This window comes from Mastigoproctus giganteus, chromosome 3, assembly GCF_048544385.1.
Source record: "Mastigoproctus giganteus isolate SK-2022 chromosome 3, ASM4854438v1, whole genome shotgun sequence".
In the NCBI taxonomy this organism is placed as follows: Eukaryota; Metazoa; Arthropoda; class Arachnida; order Uropygi; family Thelyphonidae; genus Mastigoproctus; species Mastigoproctus giganteus.
This window is the reverse complement of record NC_143577.1, coordinates 178,713,267-178,732,474: the sequence shown is the minus strand read 5'-3', so window position 1 is coordinate 178,732,474 and position 19,208 is coordinate 178,713,267. Positions and strand designations below refer to the sequence as shown.

Here is a 19,208-nt window from a genome sequence, read left to right as displayed (position 1 = left end):
TTACTTACAGCATATGTAAGTGCTAGTTACCAAAATAAAATGAATAGGTTTGAAACTACCAATGGAGTTTTCAAAAATTAAGCTCAATATTGTTTGACTTTAATATATCAAATTAAAAAAATTAACTTAACAGTGTTCTTCAAAGAATTAATAATATTGTCCCTTCATTAAAATGAAAAAATTAACTTTACTTTCAGTATTAATTTCTACTTGCCACTGTGACTCTTTTCTGTACAGGATCTCTAAGACCAACGAGTGTTCCTAAAGCTGGAAGATTATTCTCATCTGCTATAGATCCTTCCATTTGGCAAGAATCATCACAATGAACAGGCACAGGGGAAATAAGCTTTACCTATAAAATAAGACAGAACATGAAGATCTGTTTTGCATATTCTTACAAATGCGTGCACACATTTATGTGCACACACTGACCTGAAAATAATTTTGACTTAGATGAACAAAATTCAACATCTTAATTTTCAATAGGTCTGTGTATGTTTCCTGAAATACCCTTTACATTGCATCTAACTTTTCATTGTTAGATCCAATGTAAAGGCTAATTCACAGCCCAAAGATGAAAGGCTCAACCCACCCACCAACCGCCTTTCATTAATATGAAATAGATTTGTCTAATCTAGTATTAATGAAACTAAATGTACCTAACAACTGCTTATAATCAGTTCTATATTTGAAATTTTAAAATAGGTTATCATTTTTAAAATTGCAATTATAATTTCAATAAAAGTAGGGACATATTTTTGCAATTTAAATTTAATTTTATCCACTAGTAAATAATTGTTTCCAATATATATGGTAAGCATAGAATGACTCAGGAGGGCACCACTCAAAGGAAAAGAATTTCTACTACTGTTCTATCTGTGAATCATGGTTTAACTGCCGGTACTGACTACGGCATGTGTGGAGAGCTATCTCTAGTTAATGGTGATGAATTTCTATGTGCTCATTGTAGAGAGTGCACTGATCCAAAGAGGAAATTTGTTGTAATGTAATTATTCAATGAGACAGTCTCTCAAAAAGGAAGTAAATACCTTGGACAGTGATAAACCTGAAAGGGGAAGAGTTTCCCCAGTATTGAAGTGTTCTGCACAACGTCAGGCAATGCTCTTCTAAAACATCGAACCCTAAGGACAGACCATCAGGGACTGATTATTCTTGGTTCCCAGCAAGGTAATCTTTCTGGAATACTCAATTATTAGAGAAACTGGAAGATTTTTATGCAATTAAAGCAGAAGGAATCAAACCATTTTCAGGTGAAAAAATGAATGATATTACTCACCAACAATCAGTTCTCTAGGAATGAAGGGATTATGATTATCCATGTGGGAACTAATTATATAATGCAAAAAAAAAAAAAAAAAGTACAAATATATATAAAAGATCATGTTGAGAAAATGACATGAAATAAGTCAGAATATTGTTTGTACTTCTGACCAGACATGATAGAAGAGATTTTATGATGAGAGTCATGTCAAATAATTACACCTGGGGGATTTTACAAGCCTAATGGGTGTAAATTTTTATCATCAGAGCTTTCCCTAGCCAGTAGAAGGAAATTTAATAATGATGATGTACATTTGAATATACAAAGGGTACTAGGAAAGTTTTGCAATATGACGCAACAATGAATCACAGGAAGCTGCTTGTTGCTGCATGTTGAGACATGTTCATACGTGCATAGTAGCCGCCGCGCCAAGTCGATGGGCTCAGTTATTCATTAGTAGTGAGAGTGTAAAGTGCTTGCGATGGCATCGTGATCACGAAATGAGATAAGGACAGTTTTGCGGCATAATTTCGTGCGTGGTTTAACCATAGACCAGTGCTTAGAAGAAATGACACTTACACTAGATGATGATTGTCCACATCGTACAACGATATTCAGGTGGTATAGAGAATTCCAAAGGGGAAATTTCACTCTGGAGGATTCTGAGAGGCCGGGAAGGCCACGAACGTCAGTTACGGAGGAAAACGTTACTGATGTGAGGAAAATGCTTGACAAAAACAGGCGAGTGACCTACCAACAGATAGAGGATACTTTGGGCCTAAATGCACCAGAATTTGTTCGATTCTGCAAGATCATTTGCACGTGAATAAACTTTGTTCTCTCTTGGTGCCGCATCAACTGACTGAAGAGCAGATGACACGACGTGTGACTTGGTGCCGGGAGATGTTAAAAAAGTTTGATAAGGGACAATCTCGGTATGTGAACAACATCGTGACAGGTGACGAGACTTGGCTGTACTATTACGATCTGCCGACCAAGGCTCAAAACAAAGTTTGGGTCTTTGATGATGACGACACACCCGTAATTGTCAGAAAATCCCGATCTGTAAAGAAGAAAATGTTAGCTGTATTTTTCAAATCGAGTGGAATTGTGGAACGTGTCGTTTTGGACATGCAGAAGACAGTCACAGCTAAGTGGTATACTGAACAATGCCTGCCTAAAGTCATTGGATCTATGAAGAACCTGCGGCCAAAGTCAAGAATGGACACCTGGTACCGCCATCACGATAATGCTAAAGCTCACCGCACCAAAGCCTGCACTGAATATTTGACCACGACAGGACTGAAACTTCTCGAGCACCCTCCCTACAGTCCAGACCTTGCTCCCTGCGACTTTGCACTGTTCCCGCATGTGAAAATGAAGCTAAAAGGGAGGCGGTTTTCCAGTGATGAGGACCTTCTATGGGCTTGGGACAACGAGTGTGCTTTACTCCCTAGTGAAACTTGGCAGAACTGGTTTAAAGATTGGTTTCAGAGGATGGAGAGGTGTATTGAATGTAGAGGAAATTACTTTGAAAAAATTAAATAAACAAAGCTGTATTGCAAAACTTTCCTAGTACCCTTTGTAGAATGTGCAAATATATTTTCTAATGCAACAGAGAAGACCTTAACAATTGGAGAAAATTGCTAATTGAGACTGCTATCGACTAACAACACAAAAACTGCTGCTGCTATTATTATTATTTTAGAGGCATCACTGGAAAGTTACAAGTTAATGGCAGGGACCACGGCCATAGCACTTACACTCTAATTGGGTATACTTATGTGCAGTTACAGTTTACTACAATCAGAGAGAGAGGCAATGAAATGAGTTTGCCAATTACCACTAGAGGAATGTATTGATTCATCAAACCACAGGTAAAAAAAATTTCCTTTAAGTAATTATAAAAAACATATCAGGAGTGTGAAAAGTAATAAAATTCAAAATCTAACCTAGTTATATAGTAACACCTGGAGGTTGAAAACAAAACTGAACAAATTAGAGCTTTTGGTCATGTGAACTTATGTTGATAATGCAGAGCTAATCGAGACAGTGCCAATATTTATGGTAAATATGGTACAGAGGGTCCTCAATATACATTGTGCCGGTATACGTTGTTTCGCATACACATTGTTGATTAATTAGGGATGGTTAACTCGATATATATCACATATATTTGCACTTACGTCGTTTAAACAGGAAAGTATATGTATATTTAAGTATGTATTAAATATTTAATACAACAAATAAATTTTACAAAACTGTATAGCCATTACTGTATGCTATACAGTACTATAAATCATAATTTTAGAAAATATATAATAAAATAAAAATGTAAATAATAAATAAATAGTAAATTCTAGAAAATAAACAATAGAACCATGTAGAAAAATGCGCAGTAGGTCCGTGATGTCACATAGACCTACCTAGACTTGTGTACCCACAATGTCCAGCTCCACGTTGTTTGTTTGTTTGTTATTTGGTTTTTAGGAGCATTAGCAACTAAGGCCATATTGCTCCGTGAACATGCGGTGGTCATTCCTGACCTTTCCGCATCCTCCGTATTTGGTGGTGACGGGCTCGAACCCCGGTCTAATCAAGAAGCGTGTGCTACTCACTGCTGCCCCTTCCCACCTGGCTACGGAGGCGCCTCTCCACGTTGTTTACGTGAGTTAAGAGGCATTGTGAATATATATCCGAAATTATTTTGCTAATCCTTCATCATGAGTGTAAAATATTCAAGAATGTTGCCTAGTGCAGTGAAAAGGCAACGTAATGTAACTTTAGATGTTAAAATGTTAGAGGATAGATAAAATGTTTAGATGTTAGAGGTGTTAAGCAAAGCGGAGATGGTGAAAGAGCTGTTGATATTGCTCGGTGTCATAACTTACAGCTAACAGTGTGTAAGATTATTAAAAATGCAGGGGAGATAATGAGCAAAACACAGTATACAACCCAACATTCTACAGTTAAAATTACCAGGCAGAGGAGCAGCATTGAGGAAAATAGGGAGAAGTTGCTTTTAATGTGGCTTGAAGACTTGCACAAGCAAAATACTCCAGCAAGTTTTGCTCTTAGTCGGGAGACGGCCCTCAGCCTTTATGATTTTGTTAAAAGTGAGAGAGAGTGTTAAGCTTTAAGAGTGGAACTTTTAATGCGAGTCATGGCTGGTTTCATAGGTTTCAATCGCATTATGAATTTAAAAATGTGAGACTAGAAGGTGAGGCAGCAAGTGCAGACACTTAAGGGGCATCTGCATTTGCACAGACTTTGTCTAGGTTTGTTGTTGTTATTTGGTTTTTTAGGAGCATTAGCAACTAAGACCATATTGCTCCGGGGATATGCGGTGGTCATTCCCTGACCTTTCCGCATCCTCCGTATCTGGTGGTCATGGGCTCGAACCCTGGTCTAATCAAGAAGAGTGTGCTGCGCACTGCTGCTCCTGCACACCTGGCTACGGAGGTGCCTTGTCTAGGTTTGTAGAGGAATAAGGTTACAACTCTAGATGTTTTTAATGTGGATGAAACTGACCTCTACTGGAAGAGAATGACATCCACAACATATATTTCAATCCATGAAAAAAAAGTGCTCAGGGGTTTAAGGCCTCCAAAAACCGCTTAACACTTTTGCTTGGGGGGGGTGCAAATGAAGCGAGAAAACTTAAGCCACTACTCGTGTATCACAGTGAGAATCCTAGGGCCATGACAAATTATGTGAAATCTCACCTCCCTGTGACTTGGAAATCCCAGCGAAAGGCAAATCTTCCAAGACTGGTTTGTAGAAAGTCTTGTTCCTGAACTAAAACTTTATTGGCAAAACAAAAATTTGTCGTTCAAGATTCTTCTGTTGTTGGATAATGCCCCAGCCCGTGACATCAACTTTGAAGCTTTGTGACCAAACATCAGAATTGTGTTTCTGCCACCACAAACCACTTCACTCATTCAGCCTATGGACCAAGGTGTCATAGCAAATTTTAAAGCTTACTATTTAAGAACATTTAGAAAGCTAATCCATGAAACTGATGAAGGCAAACCAACTGTTCAGGAGTTTTAGAAGAGCTATAACATAAGGGATGAAGTGTACATTATTGGTAAGGCATGGAATGAAGTGACAATTAGGTGTATGAACAGCATTTGGAAGAACATTTATCCTGAAGCTGTGCATGACTTCACTGGTTTTGAAACTTCTGAAGGTGGAGCTGGTGTCTTTGGCAAGGCAAGTTTTTGATAATATTGAGGATGAGGATGTTAAAGAGCTGCTTCAATCACACCCACAGCCCTTAACTAATGAAGAATTGGCAGAACTGAATAGGCAAGCATTTGACGAAGAGACCATGGAAGATGAAGATACAGGCCCAATAGAAGAAAACAACTTAACAACAAAGAATCTTAAGCATGTTTTTAACCTTGCTGATGAATTAACAGGCATTCTGCAGAGTTGTGATCACCTGCCTAATCATTCTGCTAAGGTAACACGACTGATAAATGACAGTTTGTCTTGCTATCATGAGATTTGTGATGCAAAGATTCATGGTTGCAAGCAGATGAAGTTAGGCTCCTTCTTCAAGGAAAAACTCAGAGAACCTCAAAGCTAGTCACAGAAGCAGCAGGAATTTCTGCTACAGTTGCAGCAACTTCAAGTGCTGAGGAGAAGCAATTGTAATAGGAAGAATAATAAAAAAAAAATTATTTTTATGTTTTATTAATAATTTCATAGTGTATTTTCTAATTATTATTAAGCAATTACAATTAATTATACTATATTACAGTTAAGTAATTCCCATTCATATGCCCATACACTTCCATATAAATTCGAATTTTTTAGTCGGTCTGGGATGAATTCTGTTATGCGGGCAATCTGCCAGGAACTAATGGAGATACACCAGGCTGATTTGGTCAAGAATTATCTCCTTCGATGTCTCTACCCCCCCCCATTCCTCTTTATGCAGCAACTATTTGGTCATCGAACCCTACAACACACTTCAACAAGTTCCTCAGCCTGGAATACTGGCTCCTAAAATGGCTCAACTGGTGGGCTGGCAACCAGTACACTATTTTTAGGACCCAACTCTACATCAATCTCAAAATGGCACCATGGAAACAACGAATTGTGGCGGCTAACCTTCTTGCACTGGCCAGACTAATCGTGGGACGACATGATGCCCTGATATCAGTTTCAGTGACCTAATTAAAACCCCTGTATTACCAGAAGTCAAGTGGGCACAAGCCTCCAGCTGAGTTTTGGCAATCTCAAAGGCATGAGATACATGTTTCCAGGAAACACGGTTGATTTGATAAACAGTCTAACCATTGACATGGATAAATTCTGCCAGCAGCACACCTACAGATGCCAGAAGCTAATGGACACATACACAAATCTACCATTATGACTCACAGGAACAACACCAGATGGAAAATATGGACTGCCTCAACCAAGGAAATACCTTTTTGTAGATATATTTCGTGTTTTGTCCAGCACTTTTTATTATCTTATATTATCTTCCTTAGTTTGAGATACTATGGTATTCCACAATTTTTGAGTATGAAATTAAAGAATTCTGTAAATACTGTTCCTTTCAGGTTAAGCACACATGTGACTCCATATAACCACGGACACATGCCTCTGCCTTAACCTTCGGATGTAATAATCACCCCCCCACCAGCTTACTGCTCTCCGGGGGGGGGGGTTCTAGAGCAAAGCAATAAACAGATATTAATAATAATTCATTAGTTCAATGGGAAATCGATGTTTGATATATGTTATTTCGTTATAAGTCATGCTTTTTTATTATTATTAGCCATGTGATGCAAGGAAGCCTGTGGCTTACGCTACACCAGCCAGAAAAAATTTATAAGTTACCATGAGAGAAAGAGAATACAAGAGTCAGAAGTAGAAGGGAATCATCAAGAAAGAGAAGAATGATGGTATACAGCTCAGGACCCTGGATGTACCAAGCCCATACTCACCAGATGTGAGCCCCTGGAATAAATATATCTCTTGTTAAGAAACTGTTATTTGAATATAGCATGAAATTAGTTTCATTGTTCATTTATTATTTTTATTATTGATTTTGCTAAATAGATTTTTGGGTTATATAAATTAGGTTCAAATGGCTAGGTATCGAGGAGTTTATTTCAGTTGCAAAATTTTAATTAGCATACAATGTACTTGGGCATTCAAACATAAGTACTAGCTCTGACTACAATCTTTAGCCCAGCAAGTTCAAGTCAAGGCTCCCAGATAGCTATTTTAAAGATGTAATGAAATCTGAAACATGATTAGAAAGCTATACATGTGTATGATGACAACAGCATGTGTTGTGTTTGAGTAGACCACAGTTCAAATCAACATGACTGCTAAATATGGTTAACAATTATATTCATTGTAGAAATGATTAATTATAAACTCTTCTGATCTAATTAATGGTCATGCTGAAGTATAAGCAGAGCTTTTTTTTTTAATTGCTTCAACAATGTGAATTCATATTTATGCATACCACAGTCCATCCATGGTGATGGAAGATGGATATACCCAGTTACTGGATTTCCCATCTCTTCCGAGTCTTACAAGTAGTGTTCTAATATTATCTCCTTTTAGCCCCCCTCCCAAAAGCGAGTTATTGTGATAGTTTACTTATAGTACTGCTACCTAAAAATTTTTAAAGGCGAAGACTTGCTATTTCAAAATAACATGCAACTTATTGTCGGCTCATTTTGCCTAGAACATATACAAATTCAAAAAACTGTAGATGAGTGACTAACTATATGAACTTGCTATAGCCTGCTCACTGGCCCATGTGCTCCAAGTTCATTTTCTATACCACCATCTGATTTCAACAATTCATTAAACGCAAACATTTTAACTCCCAAATATGGTATTTAAACACTAATTTAGAATTCTAGACAAAAAGCAAGACCTCAGGCAGCTTTAGCATTAACTGTAAAAAGGTGGCAAGAAAACTTAATGAAAATGACCCAACAAACAGCATCTTAGTGTAAACATGCTATATCACACAGCAACATACTACTCTGTGCTACAAAGTAAAAAGAAATACTGTTTTAGGAACATAGCTACAATACATATCGAGGACCCCCCCCCCACCAGCATATACAGGAGAGATAGAAAGTGCAAACTGGGTGGGAGTGGATTATGCTCTTTATCAAAAGTTAACTGAAAGTTACCAGATTCAGATCAAATCCAGATGGAAGTGATTCTACAAGATGCAAAATGATTGGTGGTAAAGAAAGATGACAGCAAGGGCAAGTTACAGCCCACAAACTCCAAAGAATGATTAAAATAAATCTGCTTAAGTAACTTTAATTATCCAGCAAATGTGACTGCTTACAGTTGACTTTAATTGACCCGCAGTGGAAATTGTAATATCTGAAGCAATCAACAGCACTGTGTAATAATCAGAAAACTGATGACAGTAATAAAGATAATATAATATAACAGATGTGGCTAAACCATAGCTCACAAGCCAGATGACTCTTTGAAGCTTAAACTGCAGCTCCCAGGAAAATTTTGTGTAGCAGAATAAGGAAATTATTTTGAAAAGTAAATAATTTCCTTATTCTGACAAACAAAATAAGTTAAAAATTTCTTTAAGGAAATTATAAGAAAAAAAAAAAAAACAAAAGGAACAAAACTCAAGGATAGCAACCAAATAGATAATGATTCCATTTGGAATTTTTCAAGAAATCAGCACAGTTTCTAACTTTTATTCATACAAAAATATCAGCTGCCTTGAGTTATAAGAATGCCAAAAATTTCCAGATGAAATTCTCAATTTCTCATTCAAAATGTCTGTTAACCATTTTAAAGCAACAATAACATATGAAATTAATCATGATTAATTCAACTACAGTTTCTTTCAATTGCATTTTTCCTATCACTTCAAAACAGGTTATGAAATAATATTTTTTTTTACTTTTCAGTAGAGCATAATTAACTGTAGTAAAAACAAAACTCAACTGATTTTGAAATAGCTAGATCCGAAAAGTAAATTTTTATTGCTTACACAAATTTTATTTATTAAAAGGCCCCTCGCACTTTGAAGGCTTGTATCTCACAAATCTTCAAAAATTACCTTGTATGGTTCTCAATCCTTCAAAGACAGTCTTGTGCAGCTTTCAGGATTATTAACTTTGTACCCCCATAGTATATAATGTAATATTGTAGTGCAGAAGAATACCAGATTTAATTTTTTTTTTTTGATTGATTTGGTAGTTGTTGGCGCATCGGCTTCTGTGGCCATATTGCACCTCCCAAGGTTTTTGCAGTACTTTGATCCAAGCCCGAGGCGGGAATCGAACCCGCGACCTTTGGGTTGCCGGGCAGGTACTTTACCCACTCGGCTAGCCCGGTCGGCACCAGATTTAATCATTATAAATAAGTACACATGTAGTTTGAAGGTTTTAATCACTTGTTGGGAATCTATCTTTTGTGCTTTGCTAAGGATATAACTAATTTAACATTGTAATCATTACGGTATAGCAAAAAGTGATAAGGTACATCTCATACTAGCAAAAGGTATAACGTAAGAACTAAACAGAGTAATACGTATAGCTCTGTCTAGCTTAGCACATTATTGTAAATTAAATTTATCAACCGTATTACATTTCATTGTTAATCAATTAAATAGTAATTAAATGGATATCATGCCCGAGACTAGATCAGCAAAGCAACAAGCACAAAGAGGTCAATTCTCCAACGCACCAGAGCCAAAAAAAAAAAAGGTACAACCTGTAGAATGTTTGTGACCTTTCTGAAACTGAATATGATCTAGCCGTTGAGGATGTCTTTGTCTGTGCTAGGTGCAGAGAGTGTCAAGAAATTAGGTGCCAACCCACCCTTCTGATGGGCGTTTATGAGAGTTTGAAGAATAAGGTAGATGCCCTCGAAGGAATTCAAATGGGGGACCCAAACTATCAGCTGTCACAATGCAAAAGCTCACTCTTGTGCATCAGGCAGCATAGTAGCAATATTAAGGGGAAGAATGCACTGAACTCACAGGACCTAGTTATTATGCAAAAAGGGTAGGGTAGGTGTAATAGGACCAGGGTATGGTGGTCAAGGGCAAAAGTGGGTAATATTGTAGAGCATATACCATCTTTTAAGGTCACAAAGGGTGATACTGTTGTACATATTGGCACTAATGACATTAAGAGTATGAGTTATGCAGCCTTACTTAACAAGTATAGGACAGGATTGAGAAAAAGTTGCAAGTTAAATTTGAAAGCATCTGCAATTCTGCCCTGGAGAGATTGTGCAAGGCTCATGGGATAGAATTTTCTAAGTGTAACGTGTGCTTGTTAACAGGAGACACTACAGTGATAGGATACACATAAATAGAACTGGTGCAAGAATATTTGCTGATGCAATCAAGGCGGTGTTAGGTGGGTCAGAAAACTGGTAGCTTGGCAGGATGCACAGACTAATAGATTAACTGTAGCCGCAGGCAGAGGTGAAAGTCATTCTTGTAATGCTTCTATTGAATTGGGCAGTAGCCTAGAAAGCAAGGTGCTGGTGACTTCCAAGACTGCTGGGAATTATCATGGAAATGTAAATACATGGGCTGTGTTAGGATAACTAAGAGTAAGAACATGTGCATGTATACATGCATGCATGTACACCAATGCTGCAAGTTTAGTAAACTAATTTGATGAATTTGAGATGCTAGTCAAAACATCAAAGGCAGATATTGTTGGGATATCAGAGACTTGGTGTTACACGGATATAAGGAATACAGAATTCGAATTCGGGGAGAGCAATGTGTACAAAAAGACAGGATTGGAAGGGAGGAGAGATTATGCTGTTAGTGAAGAAACACAAAATCTCAGGCAGTGAATCCAGCTGAAATGGGTGGACAGTGCAATGTTGAGTCAGTTTAGGGTGACATAAGCACTGGGAAAACAAAATTCAGAGTAGTAGTGTGTTATAGGCCTAATGACTCTGATGAGTACAATGAACAACTGTACAGAGATATACAGTGGGGCAGTAAATCAGACTGTCTTATAACGGGGGATTTTAACTTCCCAGATATTGACTGAATCTTGAGGGTTGGTCGCACACACACACTAGGAATGCTTTTGTAGATTTACTGGATGATTGTTTTCTAAAGCAGCATGTTTGAAAGGCAACTAGAGGGTGTAATACTCTTGATCTGATAAACAGCAGTGACCCATCATGCAATAAGAATCTGCAGATAAAGGAACAACTTGTGCTGATGTGGGATTTACTTAAAGATGTAACTACCTTCAGGAGTAAAGGGAAGGGTTTTTGCTTTTGTAATGTATGGTGGTCTCAGACAGTTTTTAAATTCTACACTGTGGGACCAACTGATGTTACCAACAGCAAATTCTAAACAAGAAGCATTCAAGGAAGTAATCTTGGAGGATACTAGGCTTTTCATACAAACTAGGAAATACTGTTCAAAGTTTAGGCCTAAATGGAGAGCAGATGAACTAATGAGACTTGTGTCACCTGATAAATTATTATCAGGTGACACAAGAAGAGTATGGTAGATATAAGCCAGTCAGTAACCAAGTCATAAAGGAGGTTAAGCAAGTGAAGGCAGATTATGAGAAACATTTGGCAGAGGATGCAAAGAAAAACAGCAAAGACTTCTTTACTTATGGAAAATCTAGAAGGAAGGGGATGAATCAGAATGGTCCACTTGACATCGACGGTTCGATTTTTGATGGATCTGCTACAATAGAGGACAAACTGAATGAGTATTTTACATCTACATTCACACATGAGGAAGTCTGTAGGGAAATGGAGGACAGAAGCTAATCAAACTCTGGCAACGAGCTAAATGATTTTGTAATAAATGAGAGCAAAGTGGAGGAGAAATTATTTAAATTGAACATAAGAAAGGCACCTGGGTGAACATAAGAAATTGTTGAAATTGAACATAAGAAAGGCACACATTGCTCTCCCTGGGTAGATGGGGTCTATCCAGTTATATTAAAAGATGCAGCAAAGGAAGTAAGCAAACCATTAACCAAAATTATAAAAGCTTCCTTGGACTCAGGCAGGTCCTCATGGATTGGAGATGTGCAAATGTGTCCCAAATTCACAAAGGGGATCAAAAGTTGACACGAGTAATTACAGACCTGTTATTTTAATTTCTGTTCCAGAGGAAAATAATGGAGTCACTGGTTAAAAAAGCAATGCAGGATCATCTAGACAAGACTGCGGTTATAGTTCAGAAACAGATATGTTTGTTAAGGGGAAGTCTTGTCTGACAAATTTGATTAGGTACTATGATTTGGTCACAAAGGAATTGGATGCAGAAAATTATTTTGATATCACATAACTGGATTTTAGGAAAACTTTTGATACTGTTGCACCTGGAAGACTATTATACAAATCGGAGCAGTATAGTATTAAGGCAAGTTGTTCCAATAAATAAAAGGATGGTTGAGTAAGAGAAGACAGAGAGTGGTAATCAATGGGCACTGCTCTTCGTGGACTAATGTTATTAGTGGAATCCCCCAGGGTTTGGGGCCACTGTCGTTTTCTGTATTTATCAATGATATTGATGAAAGTATATCAGGGTTAATGTCCAAGTTTGAACACAATACAAAGGGTGGCAGGGTTTTTAATGACTGCAATAACAGTACACTACTGCAACAGGATCTAGAAAAGTTGGGCAGATGAGCTGAGGGGTAGCAACTGAAGTTCAACATTAACAAATATAAATTACTGCATATGAGTGGCAATAACCTCAGAGTAATGCATCAACTGGGTGGTACTAAACTCAGGTTAGTAGAGAATGAAAAAGAGCTGGGGGAAATTGTGTAGTAAGATATCAAGTTTTCTGAGCAGTGCAAGAATAGCTAATGGTATCTTGTCAATGGTATCCGGAAAATTTACCGCCGCGTCAGTTTATCGCATTTTACTGTCTAGAAGTTATTTTTTATTTAAGTTTCTGCCTTAAGCTATGATTAGCTTATTTTTGGAATTCTATGAACTATGAGGGAATTGTACGAAAATAAATAAAACACATGTATGGAACTATGTAATTTAATTGGTAGATAATCTATTTTAATAGTTACATGTATCAAAAAAATAGTAAAAAATCCATTATTTGAACAATATAACAATTGGTTAATTTTAAACTAAACTAATTATAACATTAGGTATGTCATAGTATACTGCAAAAATTCAAAATGAATGTTTATGCAATCTTCAGAATCAGTCACGTTGGGATAATTAATTACTAAGAAACTAATATTTACAACACAGTATGTACAATATTAATAATATTAGTAAATAAATAAGAGGAGTTTACCTCAATATCGTACGTGGAACACTTCCGTATGATACCCTCCAGAAATTAAAACGGAAAAAACGAAAAAAATCGCAACTTACCGGTACATAAAAGTAAAATATAAATAATTAAAGAAAAATATAAATAATCAATTTAACACAATACAAAAACAATTAAAATTCAAATTAACGCAATTAAAAGAATCTAACGAAAATATTCAAAACGATTTTCCTTCCTGAAGCTGACTATGCTTTTCGACCGGCTGTCGTGATCACAGGAACGAAAATTCCTGTTTTCCAATTTTCGTTCCTGTGATCACGACAGCCGGTCGAAAAGCATAGTCAGCTTCAGGAAGGAAAATTGTTTTGAATATTTTCGTTAGATTCTTTTAATTGCGTTAATTTGAATTTTAATTGTTTTTGTATTGTGTTAAATTGATTATTTATATTTTTCTTTAATTATTTATATTTTACTTTTATGTACCGGTAAGTTGCGATTTTTTTCGTTTTTTCCGTTTTAATTTCTGGAGGGTATCATACGGAAGTGTTCCACGTACGATATTGAGGTAAACTCCTCTTATTTATTTACTAATATTATTATCAACGTAGAACATATTGAGTATTACATCTCTGATTCATACTATCTAACAATATTAATAAGAAATATTATGTGCTATACCTCTTAGATAATCAACAATATCACCCCGTATATCGTATGCACTAACAAGCCTTTTAATTCGTTCATCACAATCGCGATACTTCTTTTTTTTTTTTTTTTGTTGCCCGGATCACTTCCACTTAAATATTGTTCAATGCGCATTTCATTAATACTTTGTTCTTTTTTAATTGCTGTTAAAATACATATTCTGAGTTAAAAACATGCTACTTAAGTTAAAGGTATTAAGTAGGTACCTACCTAATTCCAATTTTGGAAAATAACAGGCAATTAAATTAAAGCACCTGCAATGTATTTATTTCCAGAAAATGTATACCTAGCATATAACTTCCATTTTTAACTGCACTTAATTCTTAAATAACACCTATAGAAAAGCCTTATTTTCAATTTAAAATGACCAATAAATTTATATAAATTATATGTATTGCCTGGCGATAAAATATGCTAGCGATCATTTGTAGGCTATAAATTGTTTATAAACTTGAATTTTCTTAAACGTTTGGCGAAAAACTTTCCTGGACGAAGTCTATGAAAGTTTATTGCTCGCAATTCACCACCAGCAATTAATCGCTAGCCGTTTACCGCCACATCAGTTTATCGCATAAACAATTTATAGACTACAAATATCGCCAGGCAATACATATAATTTATATAGATTTATTTTTAACTTAAGCAGAATGTTTTAGGGGAGTGGGGGTAGGGCATGCCGATTAGAGAGGTACTTATATATTTATAATCTCTTACAATCGCAACATTTTCTTATTTTGAGTTTATTTTTCATTTTTCATCCTTTGGAGTTTGTGAATGCATCATGTCGGTGGAATTTTTGAAATCAGAAAAAGGAAAGCCAAAATTGTGCTTTAGCGGACATTTGTTTTATAAAGACAGGCAAAATGAAACAAAAATTCATTAGAAGTGTCAAAATTATCGAAAAACCAAATGTGCCAAAACTATCGAAAAACCAAACGAGTTACTATGGTAGATAACACCATGGTTAAAACATGGAAGGAGCACAATCATTGTGGAGACGCAGCAGGATTGAGGCAGCACAACTTCTTGATACCATTCGAACTTATGCAGAAACAACAAATAATACGCCTCATGGTATTATTTCAAATGTTTCGAGAATCTGTAGCCAAGCAGTAGCCCCTAAGCTTCCAAGTGTAGATACAATGAAACGAACGATCCGAAATATAAGAAATCAAAATTTTGATGGCCCAGTTCTTCCAACGTATCATAGAGACATAGTTTTAACAGAGGAATATAAAACATCATGCAATGGAAAATTGTTTCTACAATTTGATTCTGGACCAGAGGACAATCGTATGTTAATTTTCAATCTGTTATTTTCTCGTTCTCTCTTTCTGTTATTTTCCAAAATTGGAATTAGATAGGTACCTACTTAATACCTTTAACTTAAGTAGCATGTTTTTAACTCAGAATATGTATTTTAACAGCAATTAAAAAAGAACAAAGTATTAACGAAATGCGCATTGAACAATATTTAAGTGGAAGTGATCCGGGCAACAAAAAACAAAGAAGTATCGCGATTGTGATGAACGAATTAAAAGGCTTGTTAGTGCATACGATATACGGGGTGATATTGTTGATTATCTAAGAGGTATAGTGCATGATATTTCTTATTAATAATGTACATACTGTGTTGTAAATATTACAGTTTCTTAGTAATTAATTATCCCAACATGACTGATTCTGAAGATTGCATAAACATTCATTTTGAATTTTTGCAGTGTACTATGACATACCTAATGTTATAATTAGTTTAGTTTAAAATTAACCAATTGTTATATTGTTCAAATAATGGATTTTTTACTATTTTTGTGATACATGTAACTATTAAAATATATAATCCACCTATTAAATTACATATTTCCATACATGTGTTTTTTTTTTATTTCCGTACTATTCCCTCATAGTTCATAGAATTCCAAAAATAAGCTAATCATAGCTTAAGGCAGAAACTTAAATAAAAAATAACTTTTTATGATTTGACCAAACACATCTCATTGCTTCTAGACGGTAAAATATGATAAACTGACGCGGCGGTAAATTGCTGGCAGTAAATTTTCCTGGACTCCTTGTCAACGATATACAGGAATTTTGCTAGCAGGGATGAGGTGATTGTCCCTTTGTATAAGGCAATAGTCAGGCCGAGGTGATCTAATTGATGTGTATAAGGCCTTGAATGGTTTGAATAAGCTCAATTCTGATGGGTTCTTACTCTTCTTCAGATTACTAACCAGAGGGGACATAAATTCAAATTGAGGAAAGACAATTGTAGAAAAGATGTCCGGAAGTTTGCCTTTAACCAGTGGTAGTTGAATGCTGGAAAAAACTTCCATCTGTCATTGTAGGAGTTAATAGCTTAAATAGATTCAAGGCATAACTAGACAAACGTTTGGAGTGAATGGATGGGTGAAATGGAAAGTGGTTTTTTTTTTTTTTTTGGCTAATGCTATATAAGTTTGCTTTCTTGCACCATATGCCTCTACTAACGCTAATAATAAGAATGAACAATAGTAACAGCAAAAGACTTAAATGACGAATAGGAAAAAAAAAAACAATACCAGGACTTTATCGAGTTTAATGAACACAGTGAAAATAGAAATAAATTACAGTTTTGTATGGTACTTTTTATTCAATATATCAAAAAAAAAAAAAATTTTTTTTTTAATAATATTGTATTTAATATAACAAACTTAAAATAACATGAACAAATAACAAAGACAATAAATGAGTAACGGATGATAAAATCATCAGTTACTGATCTATAAGTAAATAATATTAAAAGGAAACAATATACAGTGAAACTTCCCTTTAACGGACAGCCATGGGGAACGAAAACGTGTCCGTTAGAGAGAAGTCTGAGGTAAAAAAAAATAAAGAAAGAAAGAAAAATCGTTAAACGTTTAATGTAAAATTAAATTAAAATATATACAGATTTTGAACAATATTTTTGTAAATAATATACAATTACATACACAAGAGATAAAGAAAAATCGTTAAATGTTTAATGTAAAATTAAATTAAATTATATACAGATTTTGCACAATACTTTTGTAAATAATATACATATAATTGTGCTATGCATATTATGACTTTATCTTAAGAAAAATACATACAGTAATCACTTATTTTCTTCTGCACCTTCTTCCGGCTGATAATTTTGTTTTCAACATTTGTTTGGAGTGAAGAAACCATCGAAAGTCCTTCAGTATCTTCTTCAGCGGCGAAAAACATTTTTAAACGATTGATTCGTATGAGCGCTTCTTCTATTTTCATCGGTGGTTCGTCGTTAATATGTTCTTCAACAGAATGACCTCCTTCCATTTCTTTATCCTCATGAGGAACTTCTTGAAAAATATCGATGATAATGCCGTTGATATCTATAGCACCATCTTCTGTAGTGAGGTTCGAGTCTATATCTTTGTAGCCAGGGTCACTTGTAGCTGAAGTATCGTACATTATCAATAGATGTTGAAGTTCTTGTTCTTCTTGGTGCTCCACATTGCTGTTCACAACTTCAATTTTTGCGTTTGAGAAGCCAGACTTTACAAAACAGTTCACGACAGTTTGTTTTCTAATTGCGTTTACTGAAGAGGAAATCCATTGAATCGCATCTAGGATGCTGATTTTCTTTGCAAGGTCACTCGCACATTTTACATCGTTCATGTTTGCAATGAGATGTCTTAAAACACGTTTTCTGTAGTGAAGTTTAAAATTTTTTATTATCCCTTGATCCAAGGGCTGACGCTCTGCAGATGTGTTTGGTGGCAGAAAAACAATTTGAATGTTGGACAATTCAATGTGCGGGTGAGATGCAGCATTATCCATGAGAAGAATAATTTTTCTATTTTGACGAATCATGTTTTGGTTAAAGTGACTTATCCATTCGCTCATGATATCTCGTGTCATCCACGCTTTTTTATTAGACTTCCAGTCAACATTCAAAAGATTCAGCTTTATGCCCTTGAAACAACGAGGATTTTGTGGTTTTCCCATAACAAGTGGTTTTTCAAAGTCTCCCAGCATATTTGTACACATTTGTACAGTCAAGCGTTCCTTATAAATTTTTCCGCCCTGGCACTTTTCGTTTTTTAGACTCACTGTTTTTTCAGGAAGAGCTTTAAAAAAACAACCCTGTTTCGTCACAGTTGTAAATATCCTTAGCTTCAAAATGACGACATAAACCTTATTTGACGGTCCACTCTGTTACAACCCCAGTATCAACAGATCCACCTTCACCACTTACGGTTTTCCAAGAAATTTTATGCCGAGTTTTGAACTTGTCTAGCCATCCCACAGAAGCTTTGAATTCATTTACTCCCATAGATTTCACAACCTCCAAAGCCTTTTCCCTTATAATAGGCCCATTAATGAGAATTTTTTTAGCACGTGCGCGACAAATTTGAAATCCAACAGTTTTCGGGAATGATTTTTGAACCTGATCATTTCCGTGTTGCCAAAATTGTTTCAGCAGTTCATTTTTTTTCTTTAGGATGTCGCTTACCTGCATCTTCCCGATTTTGAATTTTGCAGCGAGATTGCTAACACTATTTTTTTGCCGATCATAGGCATTGATGAGTTGGACTTTATCTTTTAAAGTTAAATGTTTACGAGAAGACATTGTGCACTTCATACAACACTGAAAAAAACTGAAAACTGAAACTGAAAAGACGAAAGGCCGACAAAATCCCCCCCCCCCATCTGCACACACTGAATTCATCAGAAGTTTTACACGTGCCTTAAAATTGTTGAAAAAGGGTTTAGAACAGCGACGTAAACCTTGATAAAATTCAGAGAATCGGAAATAGAAAATAAGCACCCGATTGAGGCAATACGTGGAAGAAAAGTTCCTAAAAAAAGGGCCGTGAGCTCTCCCGCAGTCCGTTGTGGGGAGATCAAATTAAGTGCTAATCTAAACGAAACAGTGCAGATTGCCTGTCCGCA

The 19,208-nt window shown here is 35.8% G+C and overlaps 1 protein-coding gene across 1 annotated transcript in view; it reads right to left on the bottom strand.

The window, feature by feature from the left end:
- The window catches only part of shtd (anaphase promoting complex subunit 1), a 989,031-nt gene that overhangs the window by 799,425 nt on the left and 170,398 nt on the right, over positions 1-19,208 (bottom strand). Inside the window, exon 10 of the mRNA XM_090370159.1 lies at positions 215-352. Coding sequence (XP_090226285.1) covers positions 215-352 — 138 coding nt within the window. The remainder of the gene's footprint in view (positions 1-214; positions 353-19,208) is intronic.